Source organism: Epinephelus lanceolatus, chromosome 3 (assembly GCF_041903045.1).
Source record: "Epinephelus lanceolatus isolate andai-2023 chromosome 3, ASM4190304v1, whole genome shotgun sequence".
Classification (NCBI taxonomy): Eukaryota; Metazoa; Chordata; class Actinopteri; order Perciformes; family Serranidae; genus Epinephelus; species Epinephelus lanceolatus.
Window position 1 is genome coordinate 14,485,304 of NC_135736.1, and position 16,241 is coordinate 14,501,544.

Consider the following 16,241-nt stretch of genomic DNA (forward strand, 5'->3'; position numbering starts at 1 on the left):
ACTCTGCAACTTAGAGTCCGAATTTAGAGAGGGGACACAGAATAAGACAAAGGCACACACACACAAAATGAAAATCTTAAAAGCATTAAATTTATGTCTGATACCTGTAGTCAACCTGTGCTGTGAAAAGTTACTGCTTTTTAAGTCAGTGCAAACTAAGTGTATGCATGAACACACTCACTAATATTTGCACATATAGTATATACAGTAGGTTTTCAGTTCTTGAGTTATGGTATGTCTTTTAAGCTCTGGGGAGTGTGAACCAAAACTAAGGTACTGGTCATGACAGTGACTACATATTTGTGAAGAGGACATTCTTTTCAGATGTCTGAAGCTGATAAACCATGTGACTGGTCCATCAAGAATCACACCCTCATGATTAATCAGTCTTGAATGAGCGAGAATGACGAAACTTCCTGATTCTCTTACAACAGAAACCACATGTTTCATTCAGAACAACTTGTTCCACCTGCTGCTACAGTGGCATAAAAAGATCTGATGTTATCTGGTTACAATATCAGCACAGTCCCGTATGTGTTTTTCTCTGGAATATTAGAGGCGTGTGTGTGTGTGTGTGTGTGTGTGTGGTCAGACAGCAGTGGCAGCAGCAGCCCTCTCCCTGAGGACTCCTCATTGGATCCACACTGCGATAGAGCTTGACGTGCTGTCGAGACCTCTGATTCAGCGTCTCTGGAGCTTTCTCCGGCTCTCGGGGCTCACAGCAGCTCTGTGTCTGTAATGACAGTGTGCTGCCCTCTCTCCCTCATACCACAAGCAAGTCTAAATGATGGAGTATGCCAGTAAAATTTGGCCAAATACACTCCAGCCTAAACCCCATCAAACTTTGCTCCCATCGTTGTGGCAGAATATTTACATCTCAGGCTGGTGGAAGACTTTCTGTACATTATACCACCAAGCGTAGAAAAGCATTCGGTGCTCACCCAGTTTGCTATTCTCAGAAACGGCCTCTCAACTCATTCTATGATACGCCGACAACAACAACAACCACTAATTGACCATTGGGCATACAGAGCAGCTGGTTCACCTCAGAGAAAGTCTGTCTTTGCCTGGTAAAAGAACATGTGGTTGTGGGTTTTTTTATGGTGGGAAGTCAGTTTCCTCCATACACTGGCACACAGCACTTTTTATATGCATTTAGCTGTTTTGTTTTTACAGTTTGCAGTAATGTCATGTTTTGCTCTCATCTCTCTCCTTTTTTAAAAAAAAATCATTACTGATAGTAGCAGGAAGTAAACATACAGTTGAACATAGTGCTAACCGAGCTGACGTTAAAATTTAAACTCCAGTTCCCATTAAAAATAATTTTAAACATGAATTTAGTAGCAATATAACCAAGACTTTTGGAAAGTTTGTTTTCATGCAGCCTAATCCGACCCTGCAGCCTAAAATACCCATATGGGAGAGACAGACGGTGGTTACGTCCTCAGCTGTGTCCCTGTCTCACAACATATGCATCTCTTTATTATAATAACAACGCAGGAGATACAGTATAGACAAGTGGTTGACAAACAGTGCAGCATGATTTTAATAAAAACCTCAATGTCGTAAACTCTCCGCCTTTCCTAATATAGATCTACAGCAAGCTAACCACTGCCACCACCATCTCCTCCTCCTCCTTCTCCCTCCACACCCTTTGTGGTTCTGGCTCAGCAGAAACGTGCTGTGTGCCCGAGCAGCTTCCACTCTTTGATTTACAGACAACATTACGGACAAGGGTCATCACTTCGCTGCACCTACTGCAGTGAGGTTGGTTAGGTAAACAAGGTGTCTTTTAAAGATACAGCCTGTGATACAGCTGCAAGCTGAAGGCTAGTCCAACCAACAAATATGAAAATAGTGTATTACTCTCAGAATGATTGACAGGTCTTTAAATGTTTGATGCATTTCTCTGATCTGTAAGGTTTGTAAAACCCAGAAGTAAAATCATGCCCACATTTCTTTATGATCAAATGAGAAAAACATAGAAAATCAAACCAAATCCTCAACTGTATTTGAATGAAGCTGCTAATGAAATAGTCGACGATCACAAATCGTATCCTTATGTTACAGCCCTTAAGGTTGTGAAAACATTAATCATTACAGGATGTGAAAGGAAGATATAAATAATGTAGTTTTTATTACAATTTACCTGATTGTTGTCTGCTACTGTAAGTGAAAGTAGGCAATATATCAGTGTCAAAATACTCTGTTACAAGTAAAAGTCCTGTATTCAAAATCGTACTTAAAGGTCTAGTTTGTAGGATTTACTGGCACCTGGTGGTGAGGTTGCACATTGCGACAAACCCAAACTTCTACTGGGGGCGAAGTGTATAGGAGAACTGCGGTGGCACACACGAAAACTAGAGCCAGTGTTTAATTTGTCCAGTCTTGGCTACTGTAGAAAACAACATGGCGGACTCCATGGAAGAGGACCTGTCCATACGTAAATATAAACGGCTCATTCTAAGGCAATGAAAACACGATGAGCAACTTGGTAAGAAATGTCCCGCAAAGTGCAAAAAAATAATAGATTTAGAAAATTAATTTTAAAAAGCAGATAAAAAAAGAAAAGACCTAGGTAAAAACTATATTTACAATTATAATCATTACATTTTAAGATTGTGTTACAGAATTATTATAAGTTTTAGCAGTTTTTCCAAGTCATATCATTGTTTATTTGTTTTTCACTTATTTTTTTTTTTAAACTAATCTGTTTGTTTTTACTTTAATTTAATTTTTTTTTTACTAATCTCTTGCAATTTTTGGGGGGGGTCATTTCTTCTTTTGTTGCTCACTGCCTTCTTTCCATATTTTTGAAAGGAATGAGGCCAATATGCTCAGGTTATTGGTGCAGAGAAAATAGTATTCAATTATCATATTTTCTGAAAATGAGGGAAAAAATAGGGAGTGCTACACTGGGTTAAAGCACTATGTAGTTAGTTGTAAAAAAAATAAATAAAGATAAAAAACAACGACTGGACAGCTCATTCAGTGACACCCTGATGACGACTCTCTTGTTGAAACGTGTTGGTTTTATCCATGTATGAATAAAGGATTTTTAATTGCATACTCAATCTTTGTAACTAAAGGTCCACTTATGTGTTTTACATAAGGTCAGAGGTCTGTAAAATACCATCCAAATGCACTGACATAAATAAAAGTAATTTTGCTGTTCTAAATGTTCACTGTACATAGAAACGTGGCATATAAATAATCAAACAACGTGTCATATAACTAAAATTAAACTGTACACATTCTGATACGGTTCATGTGCATGCACTCAGAAGAATGTGGGCACATTTAATCACAGTAGCAACGCTGGTCCGGTCTGATCCACAGTGACTTGCAGTTAGGTCGGTATCCAAACCTTTAGGCTCCAAATAAAGCTCGTCACTATGAATGATATTTGAGTTTAAGATGACCCGTAGCAGAGCTGAACCTCTAATCATGATGGAAACATCCCAGACATTGTGTTGTATCTCTAAATTGCTATCATGAGGTTACAGTTGGTATGTCGTTAACTACAGTGTAAAGCTCGGTTTAGAGGCTGAACACCGTGCTGCAACACGATGACGATCTTGTGTCTGCAAAAGAGGATGTTTTTTTAGAAATTCAGCTGGCTGAATGCAGATGCGCAGAGTGAAATGATGACACAGATCCAACATAAAATTATAATCCAGCAGTTTAAGTCACCTTCAGCCACTGATAGCAGCTGAAACATATTGTTTTTGTGATTATGTGTTTTTTTTTGTTTTGGTTGTTTAGTGCTGAACACAAGATTTCTGCCTCATACATCAGACTACAGCAAATACAGACGACCATACATGTGTAATAAAGAGTTGCCCTCAACTGGCCGGGGACAAAGCTAACAGTTAGTAGATTGCGATTGGACATATCTGTCATATTACAGGGGGCAGGCAGGGCATAAGAGCCAGGTCAAATACATGTTAATCCATTAATCTCTTTAATGTTGAAACTGGATTCCCTCCTAATGGGTGTTTGTAAAGGCTTAGAGCCCTCATCACCACTGAGACAAACATGTAAGAGCAGTGGGACACAAACCTGTGAGTGGGCACAGTAGGCGGCAGTGGGTGGTGGGGTGCTCTGTCACCATGCATTAGGTCTGTTTTTTATTTTCAGTCTGATGTCCATGACCTGCTGTGTGTGTGCAGACAAGAAGCAGGACACATTATTATGCTGCTTTCAAGCAGTGTCGGCAGAATGAGAGGAACAGGAATACCTCCTGCTGTTCTGACTCGGGAGTGTTCTGCATTATTCCAAGATTGTGCAACCCGTGTTGTCACACCAATCAGATAATCTAGATTAGATAATTTTGCTGTGTCACTCGGAGCAGTTTGTGAAAGCTGCTTTGTGTAACCAAGGATCTGTTGAGATTTAGTGGCACTGCACAGTGTGTATCTTTAAGAGCTAACATTTGTGTTGACTTCCTCCTCATAAAACACTTGCCAAGTGAATATTTTTCAACATTTTCAATCCTTAATTGTTTGCAGTCATGTTTACAAGCTTGCAGTCTTTTTTTGTCACTGATTTTGCGGGCAGGTTGCTGCACTTCTTGACATTGTACATCCATCTGTACATCAGTAGAATAGTGTGAAACTTTTGACAAGTGAAATCTGATAAAAAAAAAAAACGTGCTCCTTTTTTAATACTTAGGCACTTATTTTATTAGTGCTAATAATGGATTTTATTTAGGTGGAATTGTCAGTATTGGTGGCTTTGCAGCCATGTTGCCAGTTGTTTGCCAACGCTTCTGTGGTTTAATTAATTAATTGAGAGATACAGTAGCTGTCAGAAATAGAGCTGCAAAGATTAATCGATTAGTTGTCGACTATTTATGGGTGACCCCAACCAACTGAACCAAGCTCAGTGATATGTTCTGTCTGTCTGTTGATCTCCTCTGCTCCCTTTCAGAGCTGTGACGTACAAACACACACCTACACAGGCACCCCTGACACACAACAGTGCTGGGTGGATTACATCCTATTATTAAATAAGTTCTTATGCAAAGTCAAGAAGACACATTATTTATTTGGCTGTTTCAGAAAAAAAAAAGATTCAACTTGGTTAATGATAAGAAAGACTTAATGAATTAGATTTTATTATGTAAATATGCCCCCACCCCTACAACAATTAAAACAATCACCAACTAAATTAATACCCAATAAATTTGTCTGAATCGCTGATTTTTCATAGCTTCCTCTTGGATGCATGCAGTTTACAGTCTGGCACCTTGTCGCTACCTTTAAATGAAATCCCAACCTCTTCTGAGCTGTTCCCAGTAACGTCCCAACCACAGCAGCGATGGTGATAGCCATACCTGGACGCATTATGCTTTAGGGTTGTCAGTACATCCATGCATATCATTCTTGTGAGGGCAATATCTCAAGAACACCGTGAGAGAATTTCTTCAAATTTGGCACAAACGTCCCCTTGGAGTCAGTGATGAACTGAGTAGATTTTGGTGATCACAGGTCAAAGGTCAAGGTAAATGTAATATTTCAAGAACACCTTGAGGAATCTTTTTTTTTTTGACTCAACAAAGCACTGATTCGATTTTGGTGATCAAAGGTCAAAGTCAGTGTGACCTTGCATCCATCTTATTTTCACGAACACATTATCTCCAGAACACATTAAGGGAATTTCTTTTTACCACAAACATCTACCTGGACTGAAGAATAAACAGATTAGAATCTTGTGGTTGAAGGTCAAAGGTCAAGATCAGTATGACCTCACAAGATATGTTGGCCATAACTTAAGAATTCATATGATAATCATGACAAAACTTCACACAAATGTCAAACAGAATAAAATGATGAAGTGGTGATATTTTATTTTCAAAAGGTCAAAGGTCTACTTCACTGTGACATCATAATATTCTGCATGAAACACTTTTCTGGCCATTATTCATTGTCATATCTCAGGAACAGACAGATATTTGGTCTGATACTGAATTGGTGACAAAAATCTTGAAACTGTGCTGCTTGTATAGATCTGTGCTGCCGGGGGAAAGATGTGTGTGAAGCATTCATGTTTCACAGACATGGGTGTAAACTGTATGATAAACTTGACTGTTACGCCGAGGCACACAACCGCGGGGTGATAATTCTAGCTTAATAATTCAAATCATATTTTTTTGTTTTTGTAATTATTGTCTGAGCCACTTGTCATCTCTTCCTACAGTGATTTGCACGTTCAAAGCAAAATGTGTCCTGACAGCTCCTCTCTTGCCTTTTAACTCCCTGAATGACACCAAATGTGGTCGGAGTGGCACCGGTCCCATCTGAGTGGCAAATTTATGCCAGCTGAGTGGTGTTTTGTGGGCTCAGCTGAGTGTGATGAGAGCCACTTTTTTTAATCAAGATTGCTACTTCACTCCTTAATCGCAGACGGTTAATGCTTCGTCATGCTTCAGCGCTGATGGGGAGCTGATTTAAAGGAAGTTGAGTGAGACACCAGTATGACATGCACAGGTCATCAAAATGAGTCACTGTGAGTCAGCAAGCAATGATGGTGCATTTGGTAGAAGAGTGACCATGTAAGGTCATTTACATAACGAGGACGCAACATGCTGAATAATGTTAACATTTTACCTTCATTTCATGTAAAATGTCTGATGTTGGGAAACAGAAATGCTGAAGTGTAGAAATACAAAACTTTTTTTTCTAGAAAGATGTTCTGTGTTATGGTGCTGAGACTGGAGCAAACCCTTTTGTGTAACACTTTCTGCACTCAAGGAAAAGTGAAAGATGTTACATTTGAAGTTTCTGGTTCAACCTTCATCTCTGTGTCTGCTTAATGAAAGCTGACATCCTGCTGAATGTACTGAGCAAAAATTGTCAGACAAAGCTGAGAAAGCTGTCTGTTCTCAGACTCTATATGCACCCAGATAGCTATTATAGGGAACCTTGACGGAAAATGTGTTTTTTCCGGCTCCTGGGTTTTTCCCTTTCATTTAGGCTGTCATTTCCTATGGCGAATACCTCAGTAGTGATTATTCCATTAAGATCTGGGACAGTTCCCATGCTCTTGGTTTGAAGGGAGCAGATGAGACGTCTGTAATCACAGATCAGCTAAATGTAGTTGAGATGCAGAGCGGAGATCTGTTGTTGTAGTGTAGTTTTTCATCTCTTTGTCCTGGCTGCTGTTTGTGAGGATGGATGATTCAGTCAGGTTGCAGTTGCGTCATCCACTTGGTCACTTCATCCAAGGTACTACTTGATTTTTTTCTCTACAGTTGTTCTGTTGAGGCCCATCTACAATATGCTCTTATGTCATAATTTGTGGTGCGGTTGAAGAACTGATAACATAATTAAGCAGAAACAGACTGTTCCAACCAAGAGATTGGAGAAAATTATGTGTCTCTGACCTTTATATGTATATCAGTAGCAACGTATATCATCACTTCACAATTAGGACTACACCCATCCTTATGTAAACAAACCTGACAACTTATCTGCTGTTTTAAACCACCAGCCCTCAATGACGAATAAAAACCTGAATTTTCCTTAAAATCCACTGCAGAATGCCCAGCATGGTGGGTAAAGTTTAATCGTAGATAGAGAGGGATGTGAAATACATTTATGTTGATTCTAGTGTGCCGTACTCGATGTATGTCACACTTTGGCTCCATGCCATGACATGGCTGCAGCCGAGCTAATGGCAGAGAAGGAAACCCAGAGCGTGGACGGACAGATGAGCAGATGGATAGATAGTGCTCTCTGGAATGTTTTGAGAAGGGGAGGGGTGGCACACAGGAAGTGGCATGGGGTTAGATTTAGCCAACAAGGTCTGCGTGGGTGTCAGGGCACACAGACAGCAAGGTCAGGGCCTTCAGTGCCAGCTGTCATACCAGCTGATTCATGAGGGCACTTCTGTGGCTTTTCCCTCGGGAGTCCAGTCGTTACGATTTGGAGATGACTCCATAGAAATAGTCATCCTACAGAGAAAGCAGCTGCGCTTTCATAACCCTAAACCGTACAGGAAATGTAAATTTGTTATTTGCAGTTAAAGGCTCAGTTCAGGTATTATTCAACCTGGATCCTATTTTCACATTTTTGTGTGTAAGCATCAAATGGGAACAATATTTTTTGAAACTGGCCCAGCACTGAAACACGCAGCAGTGTAACCTCTCAGGGTAATTATGCAGCGTCAATTTATGTCCACTAGAAGTGCTTGTTTTTGCCACTGACAGTCTCAGATTATTAATATAAGTGTCTTATAACATTATAGAAAGGATCCCCGCAGAGGTTGACCTTTTTGTTAAAGAGTAAGCTCCTTTTCGTTTAACCAGAAACAGCCATGGCCAAACCCACCAGACTCCATTTAAATAAACAGTAATGTAAGTGTGTATACAGCTAGCACATTTTCACTGGGTGAATTAACCAAACCAGAGTTAGTGATTATTGGAGCAGTGAAAAGATGAACCAAGATGGCTTTTGTGAGCTTTATTTTCTTTTTATTGACTTTGAATTAAGTGTGTTTTATGATGATAAAATTACTGTTTATTTCAATGGAGTCTGGTGGGTTTGGCAATAGTGATTTTGGGGCTGTTTCTGGTTAAATAAAAAGGATCTCACTCTCAAATAAAAAAGGCCTATATCTGTAGGGATCCTTTCTATAGGTTGTCAGACACTTATAATAACAAGCAGAGCCTGTCAGTGGCAAAACCAAGTACTCTTCGTAAACCTAAACTGACTGTGTGAACATGCTCTAAGTGGTTACATAGCAGCCTGTTTTGCCACTTGTCTAGCTCAGTACTATAATTACTGAATTGTTGTCCCCATCAGTCACTTAGACACAAAAACATGTGAAAATAGTGTCCAGGTTAAAAATAACAGATGTTAGCCTTTAAAAAAGTATTTATAGCATTACCTGCCTACCTTCCTGCCTTGATGGAAGACTGATGACTGACTCAGGTCAAACTCCAGGTACAAAGGTGAACAAAAAGGTGAGGTGACATTTTTGTGACCTGTTTCCCTGCATTCCAAGATGCAGGGATCATTGGTCTCTACGCTGGAAGTTAAGAACATTAGGCTTAAAGGAAACCTGCCGATTAGCTTTTGAAACTAGTTAGATGTGCCAATTCCTGCACTCCACTTGCTCCCGCCCATTGTTACTCATTCATCAGCTGTCAGACTTGTTTGGATGGTTGGACTCCCTCCACGCTCACAATGTTTTGATCTTTAAAAAAAAAAAAATTCCAGCAGACTGCAAAACGAAGTGAGAGGAATGTCACTGCAGGGTTTCTGCCTCTTGGGCTGCTTCACCGAAAACGGTTTGTTTTGTGTGTGTGTGTTGACAAGGCGTGACATAGAAAACAGTCTTACTAGAGCGTGCCGTTGCTACGATGGAGAGGACTCTCTGTACCTACCTGTGAAGTTATCCCACAGCTGCAGCGTGTCAAATGTGGCTGATGGCTTCCCGTCACACTTCTCTCTCCTTTTCTTTGAATTCTCTCCCAGCTGAGATGTCACAAAAACATATTTTAAGGGAGAGGGGGAAAAGGAGAGAAAATTGTCAAGTAGTTTGCTTCAAATTTGAGATACAACTCCCTCATCCTCCTTATCACCTCTCTCTCAAACTACCAGCTCCTCTTTAACATGAGCAGTTTTATCATCATACTCTGACTACCATCACATCTATATTTCTGTTTAGTTCTCCCCATCTCTTCTCAGATATTGAATAATGATCTTATATTTTGGCAAGGCACAGTCTTATGCTTGCAGTTTTTAATTAATCCTTCTCAGGCAGTGAGGGAGAAAAGGCCAAAACCAGCTTCTTCCAGTTCCTCCTTTCTTTAGCCCCATGCTGTGCCTCTGAGAGACTGTAATCTTCAGAATGTTTTAAAAAGATCTGGGATCTGTGATGTGTGTAAGATCAGTGTTGCCCTCTGAAATCTGTTTGATCCCCATGATACTTTTAACACTGATTTGCATCAACCCTGCAGTTAAAAGATTTACCAAAGAGGCTGCTTCTTTTGTACTCTTGTACTCCTCCATCTTTGGATGCAAGTAGTGTAGGATTAGTTTTGTGTGTGTAGCGTGTGCGTTGGATGGTGTCTAACTGACCTTTGTTTTTGCTTGTATCTGCAAATCTCCTGTCAAGTCTATGTTTGTCTAATGATGAGACAAAACTGCACCTGGGTTATTACAACAGTGAATATGATAAACTAAAGACAGCCCATGGCCTGTCATATCCTGCCTCCTCCCTCTGACTGTCACATAACAACCCAATCACCAGAAAAGATGTTGGCATTGTATGTTTCTGCAAACCACAGATATGTAGCACTCACACATTACTATTGCAGATGCATTGAAACTTTATGTTTCAGCAGAGCTTTGCTTAACGTGTCAGTTAACATGTCAGTTTTAGGCACCAAAACCACTCGGTTATGGTTAGGAAAAGATCATGTTTTGGCTTAAAATACCCGGTTTTGGTGGCACAATCCTCACTGGAAAAGCAGTGATGTCTCTGAAAAAAACAGCTGCTTTTCACGTCGCTATTCCTGCTGGAAAAAGAAGTAGGGGTCCCTAAAAAATTGCCCACATTTGGTGCCTAAAAAGAAGGAAACACAGCAATGGCTCGCTTAAAGACGGTGGGAATCGCCAGAGGTCTCATGATACTTAGGTCACAACATGATATTATGGCAATATTGTAATATACAATATATTGTGATATATTGCAATTTATTACCCTTTTTCCAAACTGCAATTTATTTCCCCAAAGGACAACTTTGTCAACATCAATTTTACCTCATAAGACAAAGTTTTCACTCTGTTCATCTGACTTGAATCATTTTTACTGCAGCAAAATGTGATGCAAAGCAGACAGACTGACCAGCATTATCATAAAACCTGTCAGAAATGCTGCATACACCTGACAAGCTGAATAGCTGACAGATTTGACGCCCTCTGCAAGGCCAGATTAAATGCATGAGCCAAACACTTCACATGCAGATATCCTGCTAACTGAAAGCGTCGTCTGTTACATTCTTGTGCTGCATTTTGCAGGAGGTCTGCAATGCTTGCTCCGGTGTGACTTGGTATACTGCTCTAGTTTGGAGAATGTGAGACAGCAGTCTCCAGTCCTCTGTGAGATAATGTGCCGTTAAAGTCACATATGAATCCACTGAGCTTGAAGTCCAGGCGTCATGAGTTTATACCACCCTTCCTGCTGTACTCAAAGATTCCTCAACTTTATGCATCACTTCTCTGTAGCACTTGGGAACGGCTGTGTTGGTGAAAAAACATTGGGACGGTGATGGACTGTGTTATTTACTTAGCCCTCTCAGAGTTGGATGGTATTTTTTTCAAGCTAAGTGTGTCCAGTGTTGGTTGATTTTTCAAGTGGGTTTAGTATTCGCTTGGCCGTCAGCGGCTAAAGCTATCTCTGGATGGTGGAGAGTGAGGTGAGCCCTCATGCTCGTAGTATTCCCAGATTATCCTCATATGACACTGCTTGCAGATCGCGTAAGTTATGTCCAAGTCCTAAATAAGTCCAGATGTTTGATTTAAACGCTGATGGCGCATTTCTGATTTTTCTCCACTGCCTCCATCTTTGTTTTTATGAACTTCCTGCCAGATGCCACTGACTGAGACCTCTGCTGACCTCAGCAGGAAAAACATCAGCACCATCTAGTGGACCGAAAAAGCAAGCTATTTTGTTATTTCAATACCGAAAGTGGTATTAAAATGTGTATTTGCAAAAATGAATAATGTATATAATAAAAGATTTATACTTGGCATTCTTGTATTAATATAACATTGCAATGCAAAATATCGCGATACTATGCTGTATCGATTTTTCCCCCACCCCCATTAAAGACATCTGGTTTTGTTGTGTTTTGGTTTTTTACAGTGGGCTGCTGCTTGGCAGCAGTCTCGCCAAGGTGTCACACCATCCACCATCCCTTCCACCTCCTGATGACAGAGTCAGGTCATATACGACGCCACTTTAGATGTGAAAATGTTTAATTGGTATAAATGATGAGGTGTGCAAATGTAATGTATCCATGGTTTAAATAAACGTACAATGACAACATTTTATTCTGGCAAATGTGCTGCAAAATTGGCAAAAAAAAAGAAGATAAACTGAAAATAAAAAATAACACAGAGGATCAGGGGACACATAATTGAATACATTAAACAAAACACAGAAGTTTTTGAACCTTCTATATGTTAGAAGTCCCATTAAATATGGAAACAGTTTTTATCAACAGATTTTTATCAACAGTCATTAATTCACATTATCACAAGAGGTAACAAACTATATATATGCTGAACATACAAACAGTATAAACATTTTGCCATCACTGTTTCCTGCTTCCTCCCTGGCTCAGTCTTTCACTGTGGTGGTTCTGTCCTTTTGTAGAATTTACTTTACAGTAGCGTTGCCAAAGCCTGTTAGGAGAGATAAGGGTGCAATTTGTGTGTGATCTCCCAGTACACATCCCCATGTGTCCTTCCTGCTCCCCTCCATTGTAGAAATGTTCCTTGCTATGGCTCTTAGGTTACTTACCCAACCTACACTCAGTCGAATGCACTTAAAAAACCTGGTTGTCTGTGTCTGTCTTTAAAAAAACAGATTTCTTAAACAGGGCTGGAAATATCAGTTTGAGGTTAAGGTTTCCAAAGCTGAACATCAGGCTGTTGTTAGATTCACACTGTGAGGATAGTCTGTCCGCTCACTGTGCCGCCACTCCATGTGGTCTGAAAAACAAACAAACAAGACTTTACAGGTTGCGGTGTCAAACAATAACCCAGCTTTGATTTAAAAAATATGGTGCAGTGTTGTGGAGATGTGACCATGTCTTGTCTGTCCTCTGTAGGGGTGTTGATGAGCGAGTTGTCTCGTCCAAGCCGGATGATGCTGCTGGTGAACCCACAGAGCGGGAAAGGACACGCGCTCACACTCTACAACAACCACATTCAGAGAATGCTCAACGAGGCGGGAGTCACACACACTTTGGTCATCACCGGTGAGTCGGGGGCACAAGTACACACACACACGGTGACATACAGCACAGCATGACAATATAAAGGATACTCAGTAGGGCTGCACAATATATTTTACTGTCATTGCGTTGTCACCTAGCGTGAATAACACGTCGCAAAAGAATGCAACGTGGAATTTGAATATAATAACAACACATTAAATTACATTCTGTCTGTGGGAGCTATTTTGTCTGGTACGTGCCATACTGTAACTCTCTGGCCAATCTGACAGAGCCCTCGCCTTTAGCCATTGTCTGATTGGTCAGAATCTGCATGCATGCAAGTGAGGTTTATAACACTAGTGCTGCTGTATTACTTATTGCTGTTCATTACTATGACAAGATGAGTGCAGGCAAAAGTGTGCATACCAGTGATGAACTGGTGTCTAAAAAAGAGCATGTCAATTGTCTGGTTATGGCAGAGATGACGTTGCACAAGCACTGGTATTGTGCAAGTCCAAGTCAAGAGCTGTACACTTTAATATCTGTTTAATTATGCAAATTGATATCAGTATTGTGATATTCAACAGTGTTATAGCATATCGCATATTGTCCTCATATTGTGCAGCTGTCATACTTAGTGTTGAGCCCAAAACAAAACAGTTATGTGTCTAACAGCTTTAAGTCTGCTCGTACTCATTTAAGGATAATCATTATTTTTTGAAAACTGTGATTTATTATTCTCCCCAAGTTTTTTCTTCAGTTTCACCCACCATGAGAAAATGAGGATGAAATGAAATGAAATTTGCACAGAAGATTTATAAATAAAGATGTTATGGGTTTTTACCTTTTAAAGCTTGTTTGCTGCCAAAATGGGGAATGTCTTATCAGTTTGATTTCTGTTTCATCGAGGACACGATTAAGATGCTAATGTAGCTGATATGCAGTGCTCATATTATATGTTAGGCACGGTCTCAAACAAACAGAAGCATATGGCTACTATTACGCAGAATAATGACATCTGACTGCTTGGTGCTAGTCTGTCATACCTTTATTAAACAGTCCCTCTTCCCTGGTTAGCATTATGCACTATTCCATGCAGCAGTGTTAGTGCATTGGTAGTGAAGGCTTAAGCCCCAGGGAAGAACAAGCCACTCATATTTCTTCATGGACGGGTGATCGTTTGTCGGACCACAGGTCTGATGTTCAGTGCAGCAGAGTGATAAGGTTGGTGAATTACTGACTGGTGTAGTTGCAGACTATTAATCTTTGTAACTGCATGGAGAGTATATTTTTCAGAGAAACAGGACTGCGGAGCCATGGGTGTTTGCTTTTGGGATTATATTCTCTGTCTGAATAGGTTTTTGCTGTATGGAGTGGACACAGGCACTGTTTAGGAGCAAACTTTTTTCTCTTGATGAGAACAGAGCACAGCAACATGAATAACTGGCACCGGACGCGGTGTGCATAGTTGTCATGTGGCACATTTACATGCCTCCATACTTCACCACATTTTTGCTTTGGAGTGGTGTGAATCTGCTTTTAATTTACACCTAATGTACTTAAGTGTGTGGGCAGCAGAATAAGAGTGGTTAGTCAGTCCATCCGAGGAGGCCGGGATCAGTTCGCTATGAGTCCTCACATGCTCAAGTGTCCTTGAGCAGGATATATAATCCTTACCTGTTCCACAGGGTTGAAACAAACTGGCCCTAATAAATAAAGAAAATCGAAGAAGGCATTATCTTCCTGGTTGTATTTCTGGTTTAGTTGATTTACTGGCAAACAGAGCGAATAAACCTTAAATGACAAAATAAGGTGTTTTCACTTCATCACTTTACACTCACACCCAGAAGCCCACACATCATACAGCTCTTGTAACTGTAATCTCATTATAATTTTATCACCTTATCGTTAAAAACATTTTCGAATTATATCTGACCAACACATACAGTAAAGCAGCCTCACACGCTATCATCTCACAGTCACACACACACAGCTCAGCAAAGACCACAATAACAACAACACTTCACCTCCCTCTCTCCCTCCTCTAGTTTAAATCCTCTTCGTGTTTTCATGCTGTCACCATCATTATGCTGATCAACTGCCTCTGACCCATATGCATGCAGATCGGTTATGTAATAAAAATGTGTACTCACAGTCAGACACACATATGGATAAAGACACGTCTGTGATGAACACACACATTTGCACATAATCCGTCTTTTGCCATTTGATTTGATTTGATACAATCTTGATGCGTTCATCATCGTCGTCACTATAATCTGCGCTGGGTGGTAATGATTCCATAGTGCGGTATTAAACTCAATCACTCATCCCATACTATCGCAGGACAGCGTGATCGTTGCAGTTATTCACTGGAGTTTTCCCTCTTTTATTTTGAGTTTCACCCTGTGTCTTTTATTGTTCATAAATCACTGCAGTGTCAGATAACAGACACAAAAAGTCTTTCATCACAGCGTGAGGTGCACAGACAGACAAAAGAGGACAGACAGAGACGCTCTGGCACTGTGCTGTGGAAAACACACCATAACTGAGCCCTCTGAGATGTACTTTTTGACAAGTTAATCCTGGAGTATACACAAGAATAGATAAAATCCCCAAATCTACATCTACATGAAAGAGCATGAGTGCTGAAAGGGAAATTTGGAAAACACAGTGATAGACAATCTCTCTGACAGATAAACTTCTAAAATAAAACTTTGATGCTAATCTCTCCCAAATGGCCCTGAATGACGCCTCAGCAGACGAGTATTAAGATTTTTGTTTTTTTACATGCTGTCTAGTAATTCCTCAACAATCCTAATTGAGCTCCACAGGATGAGAAACAATCCTATTTACATATTTCACTGGAGTCGGATAATTGTGTCTCCCTCAGCTGTGTCATAGCTGAAACCTGTCATGTCTTTAATAAATGATACATTATTACGTCCTGTGTGTAAGTGTGGTGAAAAAATTACAGTCTGGAGACCATGTCTGTCCTCTGATGTTGAGAAGATTTGAGTGGGTTTGTCAGGTCACACCCGTCCGTTTGATTATGCCAATACCCCCCGATTTCCTTACTGAAGTACAAATATTTTTGAGTTCGCACCACCTGGACAGTCAGTGACAACAACGTGAGGGTAACTACACTTTTCAACATAAATCTTTTGAGAAGTTGTTTCCACACTCTAAAAAGGATTTGTAACTAATGACTTTATATATGGTAAATTAATAATTTTCTAATGCATTAAAGATCAGTTATAAAGCATTAACAACAGTTTTTAGGTTG

The 16,241-nt window shown here is 40.1% G+C and overlaps 1 protein-coding gene across 1 annotated transcript in view; it reads left to right on the forward strand.

Annotated features, from left to right (window-relative positions):
- The window catches only part of LOC117255019 (sphingosine kinase 1-like), a 55,141-nt gene that overhangs the window by 8,927 nt on the left and 29,973 nt on the right, over positions 1-16,241 (forward strand). The window contains exon 2 of the mRNA XM_033623558.2: positions 12,848-12,997. Coding sequence (XP_033479449.2) covers positions 12,848-12,997 — 150 coding nt within the window. The remainder of the gene's footprint in view (positions 1-12,847; positions 12,998-16,241) is intronic.